Raw genomic sequence first — 21,104 nt, forward strand, 5'->3', positions numbered from 1 at the left:
CCATCTGCGTTCCCGTGATCTCTGCCCTTTTTGTGAGAGATAGAGAAATTGTATAGTTGTAGGGCTAAGCTCCATCTCAGCAGTCGTCCATTGTCTCCGGCAGTGCGCTGTAACCAACTAAGGGGACTGTGGTCTGTTACCACTGAGAACTCGCGCCCGTACACATATGCCTGCAATTTCTTGAGTGCCCAGACTATGGCCAGGCACTCCTTTCCAATAGTGGCATAGGCTATCTCACGGTCCATAAGTTTTCGGGAGAGAAAGGCAACTGGGTGTTCACAACCATCCTCCCCTACTTGGCTCAACACAGCTCCTATTCCACAACCCGAGGCATCTGTTTGCACAATGAACCGCCGGCGGAAGTCGGGGGCTGCTAACACTGGGGATTGGGACAAAATGTCCTTCAGCTGGTAAAAAGCCTGCTCACACTCTGGGCTCCAGTCAATTTGTCGGGTGTACTTTTTTGTCGTTAGGTCAGTCAGGGGTTTGGCAATGGTGCTGTACTGGGGCACAAATTTACGGTAGTACCCTGCTGTTCCAAGGGAGGCCTGTACCTGCTTTTGGTTAGTGGGCCGAGGCCATTTCAGGATGGCCTCAATTTTAGCTGGCTCTGGACGAATATGGCCTCCGCCAACCCTATGCCCGAGGTACAACACCTCTGCCATCCCCATCTGACATTTGTCAGGTCTGATTGTTAACCCTGCCTTGCTGATCCGTGCCAACACCTGGGCCACATGCTGCAGATGCTCCTCCCATGTCTGACAAAAAATGGCTATGTCATCAAGGTATGTCTGGGCAAAGTCCTGACACCCTGTCAGTAGGTGATCTATGGTACGCTGAAAGGTGGCTGGGGCATTCTTCATCCCAAAGGGCATGGCAGTAAATTCAAAGATCCCAAATGGGGTGCTGAATGCAGACCTCTCCTGTGCCTCCCTGGTAAGGGGTATCTGCCAGTATCCTTTGCTAAGATCCAGAGTGGATACATAGCGTGCCATTCCCAACCTGTCTAACAACTCATCTACCCGGGGCATGGGGTATGCGTCTGTCACTGTCACCTCGTTCAGCCTCCTATAGTCCACGCAGAAGCGGGTACTGCCATCTTTCTTGGGCACTAGGACTACGCTGGCGGCCCAGGGACTATGGGACGGTACAATAACACCAAGCGCCAGCATTTCATCTACCTCCCTATTGATCATATCAATCACCCTGGGGTTCACCCGATAAGCGGGTTGCCTAGTTGGCTGAGCCTCCCCGGTGTTGACATGATGGGCCACTACATGAGTGCGCCCTGGCCTGCTTGTGAATTGTGGCCTCTCTACCTCCAATACCTCCCTCATCTGTAGGGCCTGGGTTTCGGTTAATTGTGAGCCTATGGGCACCGCCTCCACTCCTAGGTCCCTCTTGGTGGCTGCTAGAATGTCAGTGATGGGGTCAGTCTCTGGGTCATCCATAGATGGGCAACAGATTGCCACCGCCCCTATCTCCCTGGTGACATATTTCTTTAACCTATTTATGTGGTAGGTACCCACCCGCTTCCCTGTTTGGTCTAGGGCAATAATGTAATCTACCCGTCCCTGCCGATCCACTACAGTATAAGGCCTTGCCCAGGTCGCCTGTAACTTATGCTTTTGGGCAGGTACTAGCACCATCACTTTCTGTCCAACCTCTAGTTCCCTGTCCTGCGCTCGTTGGTTATAGTACCGGCACTGTCTTTCCTGCGCACCCAGGGTGTGGTCATGCGCAAGCTGCATCAGCCTGTGCAGTTTCTCCTTCATTTGGACTACATATTCCAAGATGGGAACCTCAGGTTCCTGAAATGACCCTTCCCAGCTTTCCCTGACTAGGACAAGTGGTCCCCTTACCCTTCGGGCATATAGTAACTCAAAAGGAGAAAATTCGGTTGAATCCTGCGGCACTTCGCGGTACGCGAATAATAGCTGTTGCAAGGACATCTCCCAGTCTCCCCCCTCCGATTCATCAAATGCCCGCAGCAACTGCTTTAGGGTCGAATTGAATCTCTCACAGAGACCATTAGTCTGGGGGTGATAAGGGGTGGTGCGTAAGGGATGGACCCCAAAGTTGTCCCATACTGTCTGCAGCAATTCCCCTTGAAATTGCATACCCTGATCAGTAACTACTTCTTGGGGAAATCCTACGCGACTAAAAATATCCATAAGAGCCTGGGCGATATGTTCAGCATCTATGGATGCCAGTGCCACTGCCTCAGGGTATCTAGTCGCGTAATCAACTACAGTCAGTATGTATCTCTTTCCTGTTCGGCTCGGTTTTTTAAAAGGCCCCACAATGTCCATGGCCACTCTCTTAAATGGCTCACTTATGACAGGCATGGGTTGTAGGGGAACCCGGCGTGGGGGTCCCCCGAGGCGTTGGCAGACCTCACATGACTCTCTATACTGTTTTACCTCCTGGTTAACCCCAGACCAGAAGAAATGTCGCAGCAGCCGGGCATGGGTTTTCCGAACCCCTAAGTGGCCTGCTAAGGGAATGTCATGGGCAAGGGCTAGCAACCGGGCACGGTACTGCTGTGGAACAAACAACTGTTTTCTTAGGACCCGGGCTCTAATGGGTCTGCTTTTGCTGGCACCCGGTACAGTCTCCCCTCCTCCCACATAATGCGATCCTCCTGAGGTCCCCAATCTGTTTGTCCCGCTGCCCTGCGGAGGCTAGCTAGGGAGGGGTCGGTCCGTTGGGCTTCCCTAAAGGCTACCCTATCTACTTCCCCCAGATTCTCATCACAGTCAGGCAAGTCTGGTACAGGGTTACTCACCGCCAACGGTTCAGGGTTTGTGGCTGTCACTTCCACAGAGACTCCTGGTGCTGGCATGAGAGGGTCCTCATGCACTGTCTCCAATGCTTGTGCTTGGCTTCGGGTGATAGCTCCCACAAAGTAACTAGCCAATCCAGCACTCAGATCATTGCCCAGAATGACGTGAGTGGGTAATCCATCCAAAAGTCCCACATTTACCTCTCCAGAGTCCAGGCCCCAGTCCAGGTGTACCCTTGCCATAGGTATTACAGTGATTTGCCCTCCTGCCATGGAAATTTTAACTTTCCTTTTCTTCAGTATTTGGCAGGTGGGAATTAATTCTGGCCGGATAAGGGTGATAGAAGCTCCAGAGTCTCTCAACCCTTGCAGCTCCTTCCCATTAACTTTTACAGGTTGTAGGTGGGTCTTCATATTATCCGGGGTGGATTTCCCAATAGCTGCTACCACCTCTACTTGGTATGCTACTTCCTCCACCTCTGGTGCATCAGGAAAGTAGTCCGCCTCGCCCGTTCCAAATGATTCGTGGCACACAGCCACCCGCGACATGGCAGATTGGGTACCTGGGAATAGCCGTCTTACCCGTGTACAGTCACGAAGTAAATGCCCCACCTGGTCACAGTTGTAGCAGCGTCGGCTTGCAGGTGACGCTGGTCCCCGAGACCTTGAATTTCTGGCTAGGGAAGCTGGGGTATGTATTGGGTCCGGACGGTGGGGGAGCAATGGTAGATCACGATCCTGCTGGGGCCGTCGGAGGGTTGTCCTCTCCTCTGTATTGGCACCTCTCCACCGAGGCCTGTTAGCTATGAACTCATCTGGTAGGTGTGCTGCTTTTTCCGGAGTGGTAGGGTTCCGGTCTGCCACCCACTCCCTGATCTCTGGAGGCATCTTGTTTAGCAGCTGCTCCATATAAAAGCATTTTTAATGTCTGCTACAGTAAGGGCATTCTTCACAGCCAGCCACTTATCACAGTTCCTCCGCAGCAAGTTATTGAACTCTATAAATGAGGCATCTCCTTTCCGCGCCATAGACCGAAACTTTATGCGATACGATTCAGCGGTCACCGCATATCTGGCAAGCAGCACACTCCGTACCTCCTCATATACCAGGATCTGCTCTGGACTCAGGGCATGGAATGCCTCCAGTGCCCGCCCTCTCAGACTGGGTACCAAATATTGAGGCCACTCTGCTGCCTCAATTCCATGCATTATCATAACAGATTCAAACATCTGCAAATGAGTATCAATATCCGAACTGACCTCATCAAAAGGTGGGACCTCATTATACCTCAGCCGGGATGTCTGCCTTACCGCTACTGCCGGGGCGGTTATACCGGTCTGCGCCCCCAATGCGGCTCCCAGTACTGATGCTCCTTGTCCTAGTGCTGCCAGCAACTCCCGCAACTGGTCTGTACTTCCAACGGCCAGTGCAGGGCTCGTTGTAGCAGTTCCAGTGGTTCCTTGACCCTCGGCCTGCTCTGGGATGTATTCCTCCTCATCATCCTCCTGCCCAGGGTGTTCTTGGTCCCATTCAGATAGCTTTGCCATTAAGACTGCTCTGGTGTCCGATGCATTAAACTCAATCCGTCTTGTTCGACAGAGGTCCTGTAGTTGATCCTTCTTGATGTATCGGTAGCATAGCGGGGCAGAATCCATTGCCTGCTGTGGTTTATTCCTTTCTGCTGGTGTCTTGAGTGATCCCACTGCTGACGCCAAATGTGAGGATACTGGGTTCAAAATCACTCAGTCACGGTGGTAGATGAAAAACCAACAGTGGTTTATTGAACAGAATGGGTTATAAACAGCTCAGCACACTTCTGTGATCCAATTCTACACGACAATTCATAGGTCACAATAGATGTTAACTAAAGTAACCTTACTTAATCTGATTGTGTGGCCTGGAATCCATTGTGTGGGGAAGAATGAGGGGGGGTTGAATGGCCTGACATCTGAGACTGGCTGTATCTACACAACAGCAAACACACAGGTTATCTGCGCAGTCACATTGGGGGGAACATTATTTTACAAACTATAACCCAATAACCAATACATTCATATATATACATCGAAAACATAACTGTACCCTTGTAACAATAACATCATACAATATAATACAATATTGCCTAGTACATAGCCAAAATACAAATCAACAATCAGCGTAGTCCATGGGTCAGACCAGGGCTAGGGAAGTAGCTGCATGTCTGTTACCACTGTGCGACACAACGCGCCGGCTGTGTTGTCACAGTATATAAACAGCTTGGGTGGAGGCACGGCTGGTATCTAATATTTCGTAACTCTAGTGTCTCAGGTGGTGACGAGTGGGAGAGGGTTACAATAGCAAACTGCCTAAAATGAGGACATGAATCTTCAACAAAATGGCTGCCGGAGAACTTCTGGTATCCTTCTCCATTTCCGGAAAATACCCACAGAAAATGGGACTGATAATCACTGTGATCTCTAATCCAGGACATTTTCAAGTAAAAACTGCTAACCGCAGACCCTGCTGGTCTACAGAATAAGATAGAGTAAATCTCTGATCACATTATATAGTCACTTCCGGTAACTGAAACCAGAAGTAGGCGGTCACAGGCCCCATTGCCTCATTCTCAAACACAGGACACAATAAAAGGACACAACACGGACAGGTGAGTACAAGCTTTGAAGAAGAGACTCTAAAGGTCTCAAAACGCAATGGACCAACTTACCTGCATTATCTGGACTTTCACCATACCTGGACTCGACCTCACCTGGTAGAAGTTGAAGGATCAAATACATGCTATACTGGCACCCTGCACTCCACTAACACCCACTGCTCTCACCTTCCTCATGGGGTATTATCCGTCTATTTGCAATACCTTTTAGTATTATGACTCTTTCACAAAGTCATTTTAGTTCTGAAACTTTTGCTGCATTTATACTTTAAAAAAAAGAAATGAACTCATAACTTTGAAAGTGTTTTTTATCTTTTTTAATTTCTTTCATTATTATTTCATCATTTATTTTTTATCTTCATTCATGTCATGTCATGATACATTTTTATGCACTAATTAAATGTATTATTTTAAGGGTGTGGTATGACTGACCAGCGGTCACCATACCGATGCCGGGATCCTGGCGGGGAGGGGCAAGTGCAACAAGCCCCTTGTGGGATCCCTGCGCTCGCCACGCTGTGGGCTCGGTGGTGACCTGAAGTCGCCACGTGTTCTACTTCCACTCTATGGGTGTCGTGGACACCCACAAGTGGGAATAGTCCCTGTAGGTCGGCATGCCGACCGTTGGGATAGTGAGGGGGCGGGATGTAGGTGGAGGTCATGTGACCGTCAGGATAGTGAGGGGCAGGCTGTAGGTGGAGGTAATGTGACCGTAGGGATAGTGAAGGGGCAGGATGTAGGTGGAGGTAATGTGACCATCGGGATAGTGAGGGGGCAGGATGTAGGTGGAGGTAATGTGACCGTCAGGATAGTGAGGGGGCAGGATGTAGGTGGAGGTAATGTGACCGTCAGGATAGTGAGGGGGCAGGATGTAGGTGGAGGTAATGTGACTGTCGGGATAGTGAGGGGTCAGGATGTAGGTGGAGGTAATGTGACCGTCGGGATAGTGAGGGGGCAGGATGTAGGTGGAAGTCATGTGACCGTAGGGATAGTGAGGGGGCAGGATGTAGGTGGAGGTTGTGTGACCGTCGGGATAGTGAGGGGGCGGGATGTAGGTGGAGGTAAAGTGACTGTCGGGATAGTGCGGGACGGGATGTAGGTGGAGGTAATGTGACCGTTGGGATTGTGCGGGGGCGGGATGTAGGTGGAGGTAATGTGACCGTCGGGATAGTGCAGGGGCGGAATGTAGGTGGAGGTTGTGTGACCGTCGGGATAGTGAGGGGGCAGGATGTAGGTGGAGGTAATGTGACCGTTGGGATAGTGAGGGGGCAGGATGTAGGTGGAGGTAATGTGACTGTCGGGATAGTGAGGGGGCAGGATGTAGGTGGAGGTAATGTGACCGTCGGGATATTGCGGGGGTGGGATGTAGGTGGAGGTAATGTGACCGTCAGGATAGTGTGGGGGCGGGATGTAGGTGGAGGTAATGTGACCATCGGGATAGTGAGGGGGCAGGATGTAGGTGGAGGTAATATGACCGTCGGGATAGTGAGGGGGCAGGATGTAGGTGGAGGTTTTGTGACCGTCGGGATAGTGAGGGAGCAGGATGTAGGTGGAGGTGATGTGACCGTCGGGATAGTGAGGGGGCAGGATGTAGGTGGAGGTCATGTGACCGTCGGGATAGTGAGGGGGCAGGATGTAGATGAAGGTCATGTGACCGTCGGGATAGTGAGGGGGCGGGATGTAGGTGGAGCTTATGTGCCCATCGGTCACATGAATACATCCCTTATTTTAATACTATAGTATGCACCACATTGATCAGAAAGTTGACACATGCACATGTACTCCATGGCTCACATGGAACAGCGCCTAACGTATGATACACTATATTGTCTGTGGCTAATAACCCTGTTCCCATGGTCCATATTGCTGCCAGGAGCATGTTCTCATTGAACAGGAATGGTTGGCTTTAATTGAAATACAACATTTATTGCTAGGTACCTATGGCACCTAGCAATGACATCATTGCCCTACTACTACACAACATGCAGCATTACTGAGTGTGTCCTGTCTATAGAGGACTGCTGCTAGGTGTTGGATGTTTACGTAGACACTGGTGGTGCTTGCGGTGACTGATGAGCTCCTTTATTGTCTTATGTGAGTATTTATGCAGTACTTCCAGTCATGGACCATGCATGTTGGAGGGTGGAACCCATGGCACTTCCAGTACAGAAATTCCAGGCATGTTTGGCACATGGGAATTGTGGCTACTTAAGGGGATCAAAATTTGGATTGCACCTCCAGTGTGTAGAATCTTATAAACTACAAATAAGGTCCTGTCACTTTTTACTTTATCTACTACGGATGCTCCTCGGGTAACGCCAAGAACCATTGAGTAATATTTACTTATATTAACACATCTCAGATTTACATCTCTATAGATTTAGCAAATGAATAACACTCATGTATAAGTTACTAGCACAGCCAGAAATCTTATGATAAATATTGTAGTGGACTATTCCTCAAGGCTTCTTAATGACACCATTGGGTAAGTGAGATGTACAGTATTATTACTATTTCTTATCATAACATTGTTTTCTTACTTTCTTAGACAGTGAAAACTGCCAGAAGTGCTCTGATGATGATTGGCCTAATGAGGAAAAAGATGTTTGTGTTCCCAGAATATTAGACTTTCTATCATACAAGACAGACATGATAGCGATAGCATTTTCTGCACTATCTGTCCTATATTTTATCTTAACCATCTTTATAAATGGAATATTTGTTTCATTCCGGGACACTCCAATAGTAAAAGCCAATAATAGAAACCTAAGCTTCATTCTTCTCATCTCCCTCGAACTGAGCCTACTCTGTGTGCATCTGTTCATCGGCCGTCCAGTGGACATCACCTGCTTGCTACGCCAAATATCTTTTGGAATACTATTCACCATTGCCGTGTCTTCTGTCCTGGCCAAGACTGTAATGGTTTGCATTGCTTTCAAAGCCACTAAACCTGGATGCTCCTGGAGAAAATGTCTTGGTGTTGAATTGTCGTATTCTGTAGTGTTCATCTGCTCATCTGTCCAAGTTCTCAACAGTGCTACTTGGTTGTCAGTTTCTCCTCCCTTTCAAGAATATGATAGGAATACTTATCCTAGGTTGATTATCATCCAATGTAATGAGGGTTCTGCCCTTGCCTTTTATTTCATGTTGGGTTACATGGGGTTTCTGGCAGCTATGAGCTTTATTCTGGCTTTCATGGTGAGAACATTACCTGACATCTTTAATGAAGCCAAATACATCACCTTCAGCTTGCTGGTTTTCTGCAGTGTTTGGGTCTGTGCTATACCAGCCTACCTGAGCAGTAAGGGGAAACACATGGTCACTGTAGAGATATTTGCCATTCTGGCTTCAGGCATTGGAGTAATGAGCTGTATATTTTTCCCTAAATGCTACAATATTCTACTGAGACCTGAAATTAACAGTAAAAGACACCTCCTAGGGAAAGGATAATTGTAGAGCTAATTAATGTTTTTGTCTTTTTAAATTATAAATGATATTCTTCTCTTGTAGTGAACATTTATATCTATTTGCAGCAGGTTACAATAAGAAAATACACTTTGAGGACAAAAGTGATTGGACACCCCCGACTAAGGCGAATGGTGTGCTCCTGCTGCAGACACATGTTTGTGAAGGTATAACATGGAGAAAACCAGTATAGAGATGTTCTCGATAACTCTGTGCTCCCTACATTGTGCCAGTTCTACTGAAATGACAAATGTTTTATAGGGCGACAATGCCACCTGTCATGTTTCCAGGGCGATGCTGGGCTGGTATACAGAAAATGTGGCCACCTGAATGGAGTCCAGATCGTAACCCTACTGGGAACCTCTGGGATAAATTGGAATGACGTGTGTTTTCTAGGTCGACTTGACCTTCATTGTCACCACTGGTCACTGTCCTTAAGGCGGAATGGCAAAACATACCGCCTGCTGTTGTCCAGGAGCTTGTGGTCAATTTGCCAAGCAGGGTGTCTGCAGTAATCACTGCACGTAGTGGACCTAAAAAGTACTGATGCCAATAAAATCTCGCTGATCTATCTGCCGTCAGTGTCCAATCACTTGTGTCTACAATGTATATATTATTACATAGCTTTTTGTATTTGCATGTTATTAATATAATAAGAAGTGCTAAATAAAGAGTAAAATGGAAACTTTGTATAAGGTCATTCATGTTGAACATCCTATTGAAAAGAAAGAATCTAAAATTATCATCCAAAAGATTTTGAAAAGGTATTAATAATATTCTACAACATTACATAAGACATTGCCTGAAAAGAGGGGGGATTTCTAATACAAGATATTCATGACAACATTTAACAAACCAATTTGTTATACATGCTCCATTCTCATAAACTTGGGCAAATATTTTTAAATGACAAATATATAATGAAATTCAATGGTTAGAGATATTGCATCATCTGTAATAAAGGCAGACATTGAAGTAGACGTTTGATACATTATAGCAAGAAGTCTGGTAACAAATGTGTCGATTCCTGTAATTTATAAACACAGTAACAGATGTAGTGAATATACTCACGCCCACTTTAGTAATTATCTCTACACTTGAGCAGGCTATAATTGTGATAGAGCAGCTACTGTGAAACACTATGGGGAACATTTACTAAAGCTTCTAAAATTGAAATTGGGGATTTTGCCCATAGCAGCCAATAACGTTTTGTATCTCATTTTCTAGGATGTAAAAGAGAAATGATAGTTGGAATCTGAATGGTTGCTACGGGCAACACCTCCATTTTTCATTTTTAGAAGTCTTAGTAAATCTACAGTATCCCTTTGAGACAACCCATTAAGCAAAACTTTCGATGTGTAGTTGCATAGAACACACTTTAAAACCCAGGCCACCATTACAAAACTAACAATAAACACATTTCTATTAAACATGAATTTATTTGAAGCAGTTTCCCGACACTTTATATTTGAGGTTAATGTATTTGAGCCTAATTTCATTTATTGGATACATTTATACCAAATGTAGATGTTCTACTTTCCTGAATTCCTGTGACATAGAAAGTGACATTAGCCATTGGCAGGGATCCCAGGTGGTAATGCCACACTGACAGGGTCTGAATATATTATATCCACGTAATTATACCATATATCATGTCATTTGGACTTATTTTTGGTACTGTTTTAGTTCCCACAGTATTACTAATATCAAATACATTAATTTCCTCCCGGTTTTCCATCAATTTTGACCACCACACAATAGTGTTCACCAATATTGACTAAAAGCTGCAGTGAGCTGTCTGGCTAAATGAAGTGCCAGAGCAGAGTCACAAACACACAGAGGTTACGTTAAAGTAGAGATGAGCCGGTTCGGATTTAACGCCAGAATTACCGCCAGTTCAGTTTTATCCGGATTTTTCTTATGGGTTAACCAAACCACGTGACATCTGTGAGCCAATAAGATGCCATTTTGAGATCCGAGTAAATCCGAGTAAAACCAAACCCGCTCATCTCTACTTTAAAGGATTACAGAACATCTATGAACCATTGCAGCACAGCAACAGCAGTCAGGATGGCGGTTCAATAAACTATCTGACCCCACAGAATGTTTTCACTAATCAAGAACTACATCAGAGGCCGAGGCCAGTTCAGGTAAGTGGAGGGAGGGTTTATTTAATAACATTTATGTAGTAGAAGCCCGGTAAAGCATTAGTTGTTTTATTGATTAATGATTCAAATAGAAGCATTCACCAATAAGAATGGAGAAGCAGTTATAATTATGATAAAATAAACTACCTGAGCCTGGAAAACATATAGTGAAGAAGAAGCCAGGTTAAGCATGTCATTGATGGATTGATTTGATTGATTGATTGATTTATGATTTGATTAGTGGCATGCACCATTAACAACAGAGAAGCAGTTATAATTAGAAATAAACACAGAGAAAAGAAAAATATAGACATGGGTCTGGAAAACCCAGAAACCACAAACAATGCCCTAGGAAAGTACAGCCCAGAAAAGTACCTTATGTTGTATAGTAAAATGAACTAACACAGCTTAACAAACCAAGCACTTCAGCAACAGGATCTGTCACTTTTGTGGCTAAAGTGCTTGGTTTCTTTAAGTCCAAACAAACCTAGACAACAGTGGGCTTAACAGTGTTGTTATTAATCACATCTGGAACATATCAGACTCATCATAATCCTCATTATAACCCTCCTTACTATTGTTAGTATCATCATCAACATCATCATCATCACCACCACCACCACCACACCACACAAAGGCCCTCATTCTGAGTTGATCGCTCGAAAGCTACTTTTAGCATCCGTGCAAATGCATAGTCGCCAGCCACGGGGGAGTGTATTTTAGCATAGCAGGAGTGCGAACACCTCTGCCACACCTGCGTTTTTTCAAACACTCCCTGAAAACGGTCAGTTGCCACCCAGAAACTCCCCACTTCCTGTCAATCTCATTGCGTTCAGCTGTGCGACTGAAAGCATCGCTAGAACCTGTGAAAAACCACGTCATTTGTTGTACCCGTACGACATGGGGCATACGCATGCGCAGATTAGCCACGTTTAGCCACCGTGATCGCTGCGCAGTGAAAATCCATAGAGAGCAATCAACTCGGAATGAGGGCCAATATTCGCTCATCCTCACTGGAATCCAACTGGACAGAAGTTTCTGTTATAATTGGTGGCACAGGTCTTCCTCCTAGAGTTTGCAATTGATTTTACGTTTGTAGTTAATCAGTTTTTCCACATTTTTTTCTAACTATCCTATAGAAATTGCTCAAAAGGTTTCCATCTGTGCTAAAGACTCTTTCTGAATACACACTGGAGGATGGGCAGCACCAAAGTGAGTTTGTACAAGGGGCTCCAAATCACCTTTTATCCACAAGGTATTCAAAAGGACTGTGGAAGTTATTCAGAGTTGTTAGCAAACCAAAAATGTTTGCAACTGGGCAAAACCATTAAGGATGGAGAGGGTGACCTTCCGGTGCCCTGCCGGCTTGCTCTAATCAAATAACTGGAGACGAGACTTGTTATTTTGTGCAAAGAATAAATGGTTACAGCTTTATTTCCACCTAATACCAAAAACACCATTGCAGGGTAAAAAGGAGAGGAAGCGGTGCACGGCTCTCCCGCTGTTTAGAGAAACGACTGGGGCGTGCCTTACGCCACCTTACTGGTGACGGCCATGCCCCCTCCCCACCTGAGGCGTACCCGGCCCGCACTTGCGGGCCGACGGACCACGCCCCCTGCGCTGGGGGACCAGCTACCATGCGCATAACATCCTACCACGGCGCGCAACCCGTATGGCCCCTGCCGCATTTAGCTGCAACCAGGCGTACGGCCTACTAATTGGTGACTTATGCGAGGCATTCTGACAATCCCCCTTACCATGCCTTGTGCACCGCTGCTTCCCCGCAACCCGCTGTGACAAGAAAATACAAGCGATTTACACCAAACCATGATTATTGCGATAAAACAAAACACCGTAATAACTTCTCACAACGTGTCATTTATTAGCAAGTGATGAAAAAAAAAACTGCCTAAGTCCTGCGCTCCCTTGGCCCGTTCCCCTGTCCTAGCTACTACCGACCCTGTTCCTTGGCAACTCAGGGCGGGTGGGTGGGTGGGCTTCCTTTCCTATGTGGGGAAAATGGAGCTATTAACTCCCTCTCCCCCGGCTGCTGCTTTTATCTGCCTCTCCCTCCTCACCCCCCCCCCCCGCCTCTGGGCCGCACCTTTTACTGGCCCAGGGCTCCCTGCAGGTGACGAAAAGGGGAGGGGGTCCCGCCTCCCTGCGGCCAACCCCCCCTCCCCCGGCGTTCGCGCCTTCGGGCCGCATGGCACCTCTCCTCCTTATCCCGCTGCGGCACCATTGCTGCCCCCTTCGCCCCTGTGTGCACTGCAGGTGTGACAGATGTAAGGTGCACAAAGTTGGATTTGCATGGAGTGTGCTCAAATCTAAATTGCAGTGTAAAAATAAAGCAGCCAGTATTTACCCTGCACAGAAAAAAATATAAACCACCCAAATCTATCCCTCTCTGCACATGTTACATCTATCCCACCTGCAGTGTAGCATGGTTTACTGTAGCTCAATTGCTAACTATTTTGGTTTGCTAACATCTCTGAATAACCCCCTGGGTAAAATGCTAATTTGTACATTGTGATTATATAATCCTCCACCATCCTATTGTTATTACTACATCAGATTGAGACACAGTAGAAGGGACTGGACCTTCCAATCGATCTCGCTCAGTCATGTTTGTTTGTCCATTATTGAACATTTCACTCCACTTTCTCACATCACCTTTAATTTTGCCAGAGGTCACTTTCTGCACAGTCAAGAATCGAATACCACTCTTCACTTCACAGTCCGAGGGATTGTACATTGTAGGGTTCATTTTAACAACACTTGACATCACCTACAACAACAATAACAGCACGCCACTCACAGACCACTGAGAGTACAAGTTAGGGAGATTGCCCGAACAGGCCCGGCCTTACGCATACACTGACTACGCGGCTGCATAGAGTGTGGGACTGATGAGGACTCGCTACAGTCGGTGAGAGACAGAGCCGGCCACGTGCTGGGACAATCTGCAGACAGGGCCGTATTTTTGTATGGGCTCAGTGGGCTCTTGTCCAAGGGCCCCAGGAGTATAAGCACCCTAGACTGATAGCTGAGGGTCTCCTCTTTCCAGGGGTACCAGATTTTTGAAAATCGGCCCTGGGGAACCGGAGATATCTGACTTCAAAGCAGTGGTCCCCATCCGAGCCTGTTACTTGCTCTTCCCACCCAGATCAATATTGTATTCTAGGATGATACTTTATTGCAACTTTGGAATAGTTGGTAACTACTGTCTCAGTGTTTGTTTTAGTTAAGTTTTATGGCATGCTCTGTAACTGGGGGTGGGGTGTTAGGCCCTGATTGCAATTACCAGACACACATGGATACTTTTCACTCATAAGGAAAGATGCTAGGCTGATCAGCCGGGATGATCTGGGTTGTCTTAGAAGAGTTAAGAAAATAACACAATATACTGTAGACTTATCCAGGGCTTACCAGGATGAAAATAGAAGGAAACATCCCACCAACGTTGCAGAAAAACAACCACCCTTCCTTTTATTCCCAATCAAAATCATCTGTGCATGTCAGCGTATGTATATATCTTTCCAACTATAATCCTCATGACCTCTAAGAACAGAATGCAACCAATTCTGTATAAAACCAGTTACATTGGGATTTGCATGTGACTGTACATACCAGTTTATCATTTTACTCTATCATGCACAGATAACATCCAGCAGAACAACACCAGTAATAGGCACCTGAGCTTTATACTCTAACAATTGAAACCTTACACTCTCAGCCTAGATAACTCTGGTTTCATCTCAAACAATGTCCCACAAATTGATCTTCTGCATTGCTCTTCATGGAGTATTCATAAAGACCATTGCATCATTCAGTCTCCCAGCAACTCTCCCCTCTGTACATATTGCCCCCTCAATTCTACACTCCCCTCTTATTAGCACTCATGAGCTTTGTACTTCCCTATACTCATTGAGAATAACATCTACAACCTCTCACCATAAAAAACTTTCACAAACCTCTGACACCCACATTTATCTCTCTCTTCTGCTTCTGATAGCTGGTGACATTTCACCAAATCCAGGACCAAGCCACGTGCATCGCTCACATTCACCTGATTCCCAGCAACATAGAAATCCAGCTAACCTCATAAACATCCCATGTCTTCCATCACCCTCCAGATCACTACAATGTGCCTTATGGAATGCACGCTCTGTTTGTAACAAACTAACATCCATACATGACCTCTTCATATCCAACAACTTCAATCGGCTGGTGTCGGAGATAAGCCTCCTCCTATCAATTCCCTTCAATTGTCTGTTTGATACCGTTTGTTTACCAATCGATTGGGAATCCCAGAAAGCAGACAACACACAGGGTTATGTCGGCAAGATGAGACTAAAGCTTGTTTATTCAACAGGGCGTTATATAGCAGAAAGTTACTTGCATGGACACTTGATACACGTCACATAGTAAAACAAAATGCATCTTCTCTCAGAAATCCTCCCTAGCTGACCCCCTTCAGAAGAAGTCTAAACACAAGAGACACTGTCTAATAACATATTTCCAAGACTATAGCTATGACTTTGCTTCTTACTGAATGAACTAACTATGAAATGTCAGCATTCTTATGGTTTCTTAACAAAGCATCTTCCTTATTCACTACAACATGGCTGCTACTTATACAAAATGGCTGATAGCAGGTTAAGCTAAACACATCTCTCTCAGTCCCTCCTTTTCATAATAATATGACATTACAGATGAGCTACAAGGCATTACAAAAATCTCTACCTAACGAGTCTAGGCAAACAGTCAGGCTATAATGGTGCTAAAGGCTTTGTTCCCATAGGACCGTGCTTGTCACTCTATCCCACGGAAGGCAATGACCGTTCACATCATATCCATTAAGGTAGACTGCTCACGGCTACTTCTTGCCAAGCTCTTCTGTAGTTTCTTAAACATGGAGGTTTCGAGTCTTGAGTTGATAGACTCTTCGCAAGGTGAAAAGAAACAGAATAGTATCTTAAAACACAGATATATGCAAATTGCTAAGCCAACAATTTTTTATAAAAAAAACATCACAACTCTAACAATCTATCCTTTGATCCCGCTAAACCAATTAGCTGGGTTTTCACTAACCAGGACATCTCTATGAACCACTTCTTATGCATTATTTGTTTCATTAGTAATAAATATACAACACATTCTTGGTGTTCTCTTCATACACATTTAAAAAATGTCACACTCTATTTTGTAGTATGTATTTGTTCCAAAGAAATCTACAATCCTCATACGCTTATATGTAATGGAGACAAATGTCCATTTCCCTCCTTTTCCAAATGTGGGCCCATGTGAGCCCAATATTTCTTAACTAACTGGTATCTACGTACTGCAAAGAGCGACCCCTTCCCATTAGTGTTGGTTTATGCCTTAGGGGACTTGAACGCTCATACATGTATTTCAACAGCACGGTGTTTATGCATTGTACATTCTTCCTTTTACACGGGCCATCATTCCGAGTTGATCGGTCGCAAGGCGATTTTAGCACAGTTACACACGCTAAGCCGCCGCCTACTGGGAGTGAATCTTAGCTTCTTAAAATTGCGAACGATGTATTCGCAATATTGCGATAACAAACTACTTAGCAGTTTCAGAGTAGCTCCACACTTACTCGGCATCTGCGATCAGTTCAGTGCTTGTCGTTCCTGGTTTGACGTCACAAACACACCCAGCGTTCGCCCAGACACTCCCCCGTTTCTCCAGCCACTCCTGCGTTTTTTCTGGAAACGGTAGCGTTTTCATCCACACGCCCCTAAAACGCCGTGTTTCCGCCCATTAACACCCATTTCCTGTCAATCACACTACGATCGCCGGAGAGATGAAAAAGCTGTGAGTAAAAATACTATCTTCATTGTAAAATTACTTGGCGCAGTCGCAGTGCGAATATTGCGCATGCGTACTAAGCGGATTTTCATTGCGATGAAATGAAAAATACAGAGCGAATGACTCGGAATGAGGGCCACAGTTAGTTGTGTCTGCATACACAATCTTGCGTCTGCATACACAAGTGATTTAACATGATCGTTTGTGTCTGTATAAGCTATTTATTTTGAGAACTCTCACTGTCTGACCATTGGTCACCATCTATTAACATTACAGTCGTCACTGACCATTTGTCAGAGCTGTAGATCAATCCGCCGCTATACGATCTAAAGTACTGGATTAGTGGAGCATTAGCCACCCAGTGGTGGATATGTGTAATGCATGCTGAGTATCTAGTATCGCCTCAACGCGCCTGTCCGTGATTAAACTCAGCAAGCTAAGCTATCACCTAAGCGTGACTAAACCTCTGTCTAGGCGCAGAAACAGTCAAGAAAATGGAGGACCCATCTGTATAGCAAGAAAAACATTTAAAAACATGTGTCGACCATATGTGTGTCAGACTTTTTCATGTCGACCTTTTGAGTCAGTCTATGTTTTGACTGGCGACCATATGTTGTCGACCTATGGACTGTCTATCTATATATTGGAACCAACTTAAGACAACTAGAGCAGTTTACTAAGAAAGAGTGGGCCAAGCTATTAAACTCTTTGGGGCTAATTCAGACCTTATCACTAAAAAGCAATTTTTGCAGCGCTGCGTTTAGATAGTCGCCGCCTACAGCGGGAGTGTATTTTAGCTGTGTAAGTGTGCGAACGCATGTGTAGCAGAGCTGTACATACAGATTTTGTGCAGTTTCTGTGCAGCCCAGGACGTACTTAGCCGCTGCGATCACTTCAGCCTGTCCGGGACCGGAAACCCTCCCTGCAAATGCTTGGAAATGCCTGCGCTTTTCCAGACACTCCATGAAAATGGTCAGTTGACACCCACAAATGCCCTCTTCCTGTCAATCTCCTTGTGATCGCCCGTGCCAACAGATCTGTCGCACAAACCCATCGCTGAGATGTGATCCGCTTTGTACCCGTGCAACGCACCTGACAATTCGGTGCATATGCATGCGCATTTTGGACCTGATCGCCCGCTGTGCGAAAACACACAGCAGTTATCAGGTCTGAATTACCCCCTTTGTCTCCTAAAAAGAAAGAACAATAAGAATCCTAACACAAAGGGCAATGCCCTGTCCACTGCAAAACTGTACTGTACTTCTACAGTATTAATAATAATAATAATACTGTACTGTACTTCTACAATAATAATAATAATAATACTGTACTGTACTTCTACAATAATAATAATAATAATAATAATAATAATAATACTGTACTGTACTTCTACAATAATAATAATAATAATAATAATAATAATAAAAAAACTGTACTGTACTTCTACAATAATAATACTGTACTGTACTTCTACAATATTAATAATAATAATAATACTGTACTGTACTTCTACAATAATAATAATAATAATAATAATAATACTGTACTGTACTTCTACAATAATAATACTGTACTTCTACAACAATAAGAATAATAATAATAATACTGTACTGTACTTCTACAATAATAATACTATACTTCTACAATAATAATAATAATAATACTGTACTGTACTTCTACAATAATAATAATAATAATAATAATAATAATACTGTACTGTACTTCTACAATAATAATACTGTACTGTACTTCTACAATAATAATAATAATAATAATAATAATAATACTGTACTTCTACAATAATAATAATAATAATACTGTACTGTACTTCTACAATAATAATAATACTGTACTTCTACAACAATAATAATAATAACAATAATAATAATAATACTGTACTTCTACAATAATAATAATAATAATAATAATAATAATACTGTACTGTACTTCTACAATAATAATAATAATAATACTGTACTGTACTTCTACAATAATAATAATAATAATAATAATAACAATAATACTGTACTGTACTGTACTTCTACAATAATAATAATAATAATAATAATAATAATAATAACATCAATAATAATAATAATAATAATAATAATAACAATAATAATAGTAATAATAATAGTAATAGTAGTAGTAGTAGTAGTAGTAGTAATAATAATAATAATAATAAAAATAGTAGTAGTAGTAGTAATAATAATAATAATAAATAATAATCTTTATGTGATTCCATACTGATGAATGAGACACAACATTTATAATATTATCTGCTTCTATGAAAATAAACATCTATGATATTAGATTATAGCAGAAATATGAACATTATTCCATCTACCGCATGAGATCTGTATAAAGTAATTACTTATCTCTCACTGACATTAACAATCCTATTGATATATTTCTCACCTTGTGATCATGTGCACTACCCAAAAAAAAAATCCCACATACAAAATCACCCCAGGAAACAACTAAAATCATTACCGTGTATTGGAGTTGTCAGGCTGTCAGGATTCTGATTTAGTCTGTTCCCGGGGGGGGCACTAGTGGGTCAGTATTGGAATGACGCATGAAACGTGGAGACTGAATAAAATCCTGCGCATATGTTTAATAAACATAAAAGTCGCAGAACAATAATATAATAATAGATGGGACGTAGCAGAAATGAAATGATAAACGGTAACTGAATCCAAGGTAATGATAAAAAGTCTTTGGCAACACAGATATATCTTGGTGATAAGTTGATGGCTGAATGCAGAAGGTTTAAAGCAAATAAAGTCTCTGACAACAAAATGTGAAAATAACTTGATAACTGGATGCAAACGGTTTTAAGCAAAATAAAGTCACTGGTAACACAAATGTGAAATAACCTGGTAGCTGGATGTAAATGGATGTGTAAATAATTGAAACAAAGCAAAACTCTGGTAACGTGAAATAACTTGATAAATGTAAATGGTTTAGAAAACAGAACTCCGGTTATACTTGTAAAAGCACACAGTCTCTGTAACATAAAAGTTATTTAGCCAAGCAAGGCCCAGGCAGGAGACAGTCCTAACTCAGCATGCTTGTTAAGTGCTGGATGCAATGCACAGAATGTAATGCTGGTAATAAGGTGCACAAGTTAGGCAATGAATAACACCTGAGGAGAGTCTCTTACTGCTGATGAACTGTGGCTGGAGTCTGGAGCAAGCAGGAGAAATTCAGAATGATGAATGAAATGAAATGATGAGAGGAACCACTGGAGACTGGAACACGGGGGAACCACTGGAGACTGGAACACGGGGGAACCACTGGAGACTGGAACACGGGGGAACCACTGGAGACTGGAACACGGAGAACCACTGGAGACTGGAACACGGAGAACCACTGAAGACTGGCAAACGGGGAACCACTGGAGACTGGAACATTGGGAACCACTGGAGACTGGAACACGGGGAACCACTGGAGACTGGGACATGGGGAACCACTGGAGACAGGAACACGGGGAACCACTGGAGACAGGAACACGGGGAACCACTGGAGACAGGAACACGGAGAACCACTGGAGACTGGAACACGGAGAACCACTGGAGACTGGAACACGGGGGAACCACTGGAGACTGGAACACGGGGGAACCACTGGAGACTGGAACACGGAGAACCACTGGAGACAGGAACACAGGGAACCACTGGAGACTGGAAAACGGAGAACCACTGGAGACTGGAACACGGGGAACCACTGGAGACTGGAACACGGGGAACCACTGGAGACTGGAACACGGGGAACCACTGGAGACTGGAACACGGGGAACCACTGGAACACGGGAACCACTGGAGACTGGAACACAGGGAACCACTGGAGACTGGAACACGGGGAACCACTGGAGACAGAAACACGGAGGACCACTGAAGACTGGAACACGGGAGGACCACTGAAGACTGGAACACGGAGGACCACTGGAGACTGGAACACGGGGGAACCACTGGAGACTGGAACACGGGGGAACCACTGGAGACTGGAACACGGGGGAACCACTGGAGACTGGAACACGGGGAAACCACTGGAGACTGGAACACGGAGAACCACTGGAGACTGGAACACGGGGAACCACTGGAGACTGGAACACGGGGAACCACTGGAGACAGGAACACGGGGAACCACTGGAGACAGGAACACGGGGAACCACTGGAGACTGGAACACAGGGAACCACTGGATACTAGAACACGGGG

At 44.5% G+C, this 21,104-nt stretch overlaps 1 protein-coding gene across 2 annotated transcripts in view; it reads left to right on the top strand.

Annotated features, from left to right (window-relative positions):
* The window catches only part of LOC135030795 (vomeronasal type-2 receptor 26-like), a 62,737-nt gene extending 53,179 nt beyond the window's left edge, over positions 1-9,558 (top strand). Inside the window, exons 4-5 of one of the 2 annotated variants that reach the window (XR_010238544.1) lie at positions 7,984-9,067; positions 9,162-9,558. Coding sequence is in view for 1 of the 2 variants with exons in the window: in XM_063954395.1 (XP_063810465.1) it covers positions 7,984-8,885 (902 nt within the window). In the remaining variant the exon portion in view is untranslated. Of the gene's footprint in view, positions 1-7,983 lie in introns of both variants that reach the window. The other variant, XM_063954395.1, reaches the window with a different exon arrangement.
* Positions 9,559-21,104: the final 11,546 nt, after the last annotated feature.

The sequence above is a fragment of the Pseudophryne corroboree genome, chromosome 1 (genome assembly GCF_028390025.1).
Source record: "Pseudophryne corroboree isolate aPseCor3 chromosome 1, aPseCor3.hap2, whole genome shotgun sequence".
NCBI lineage: Eukaryota > Metazoa > Chordata > Amphibia > Anura > Myobatrachidae > Pseudophryne > Pseudophryne corroboree.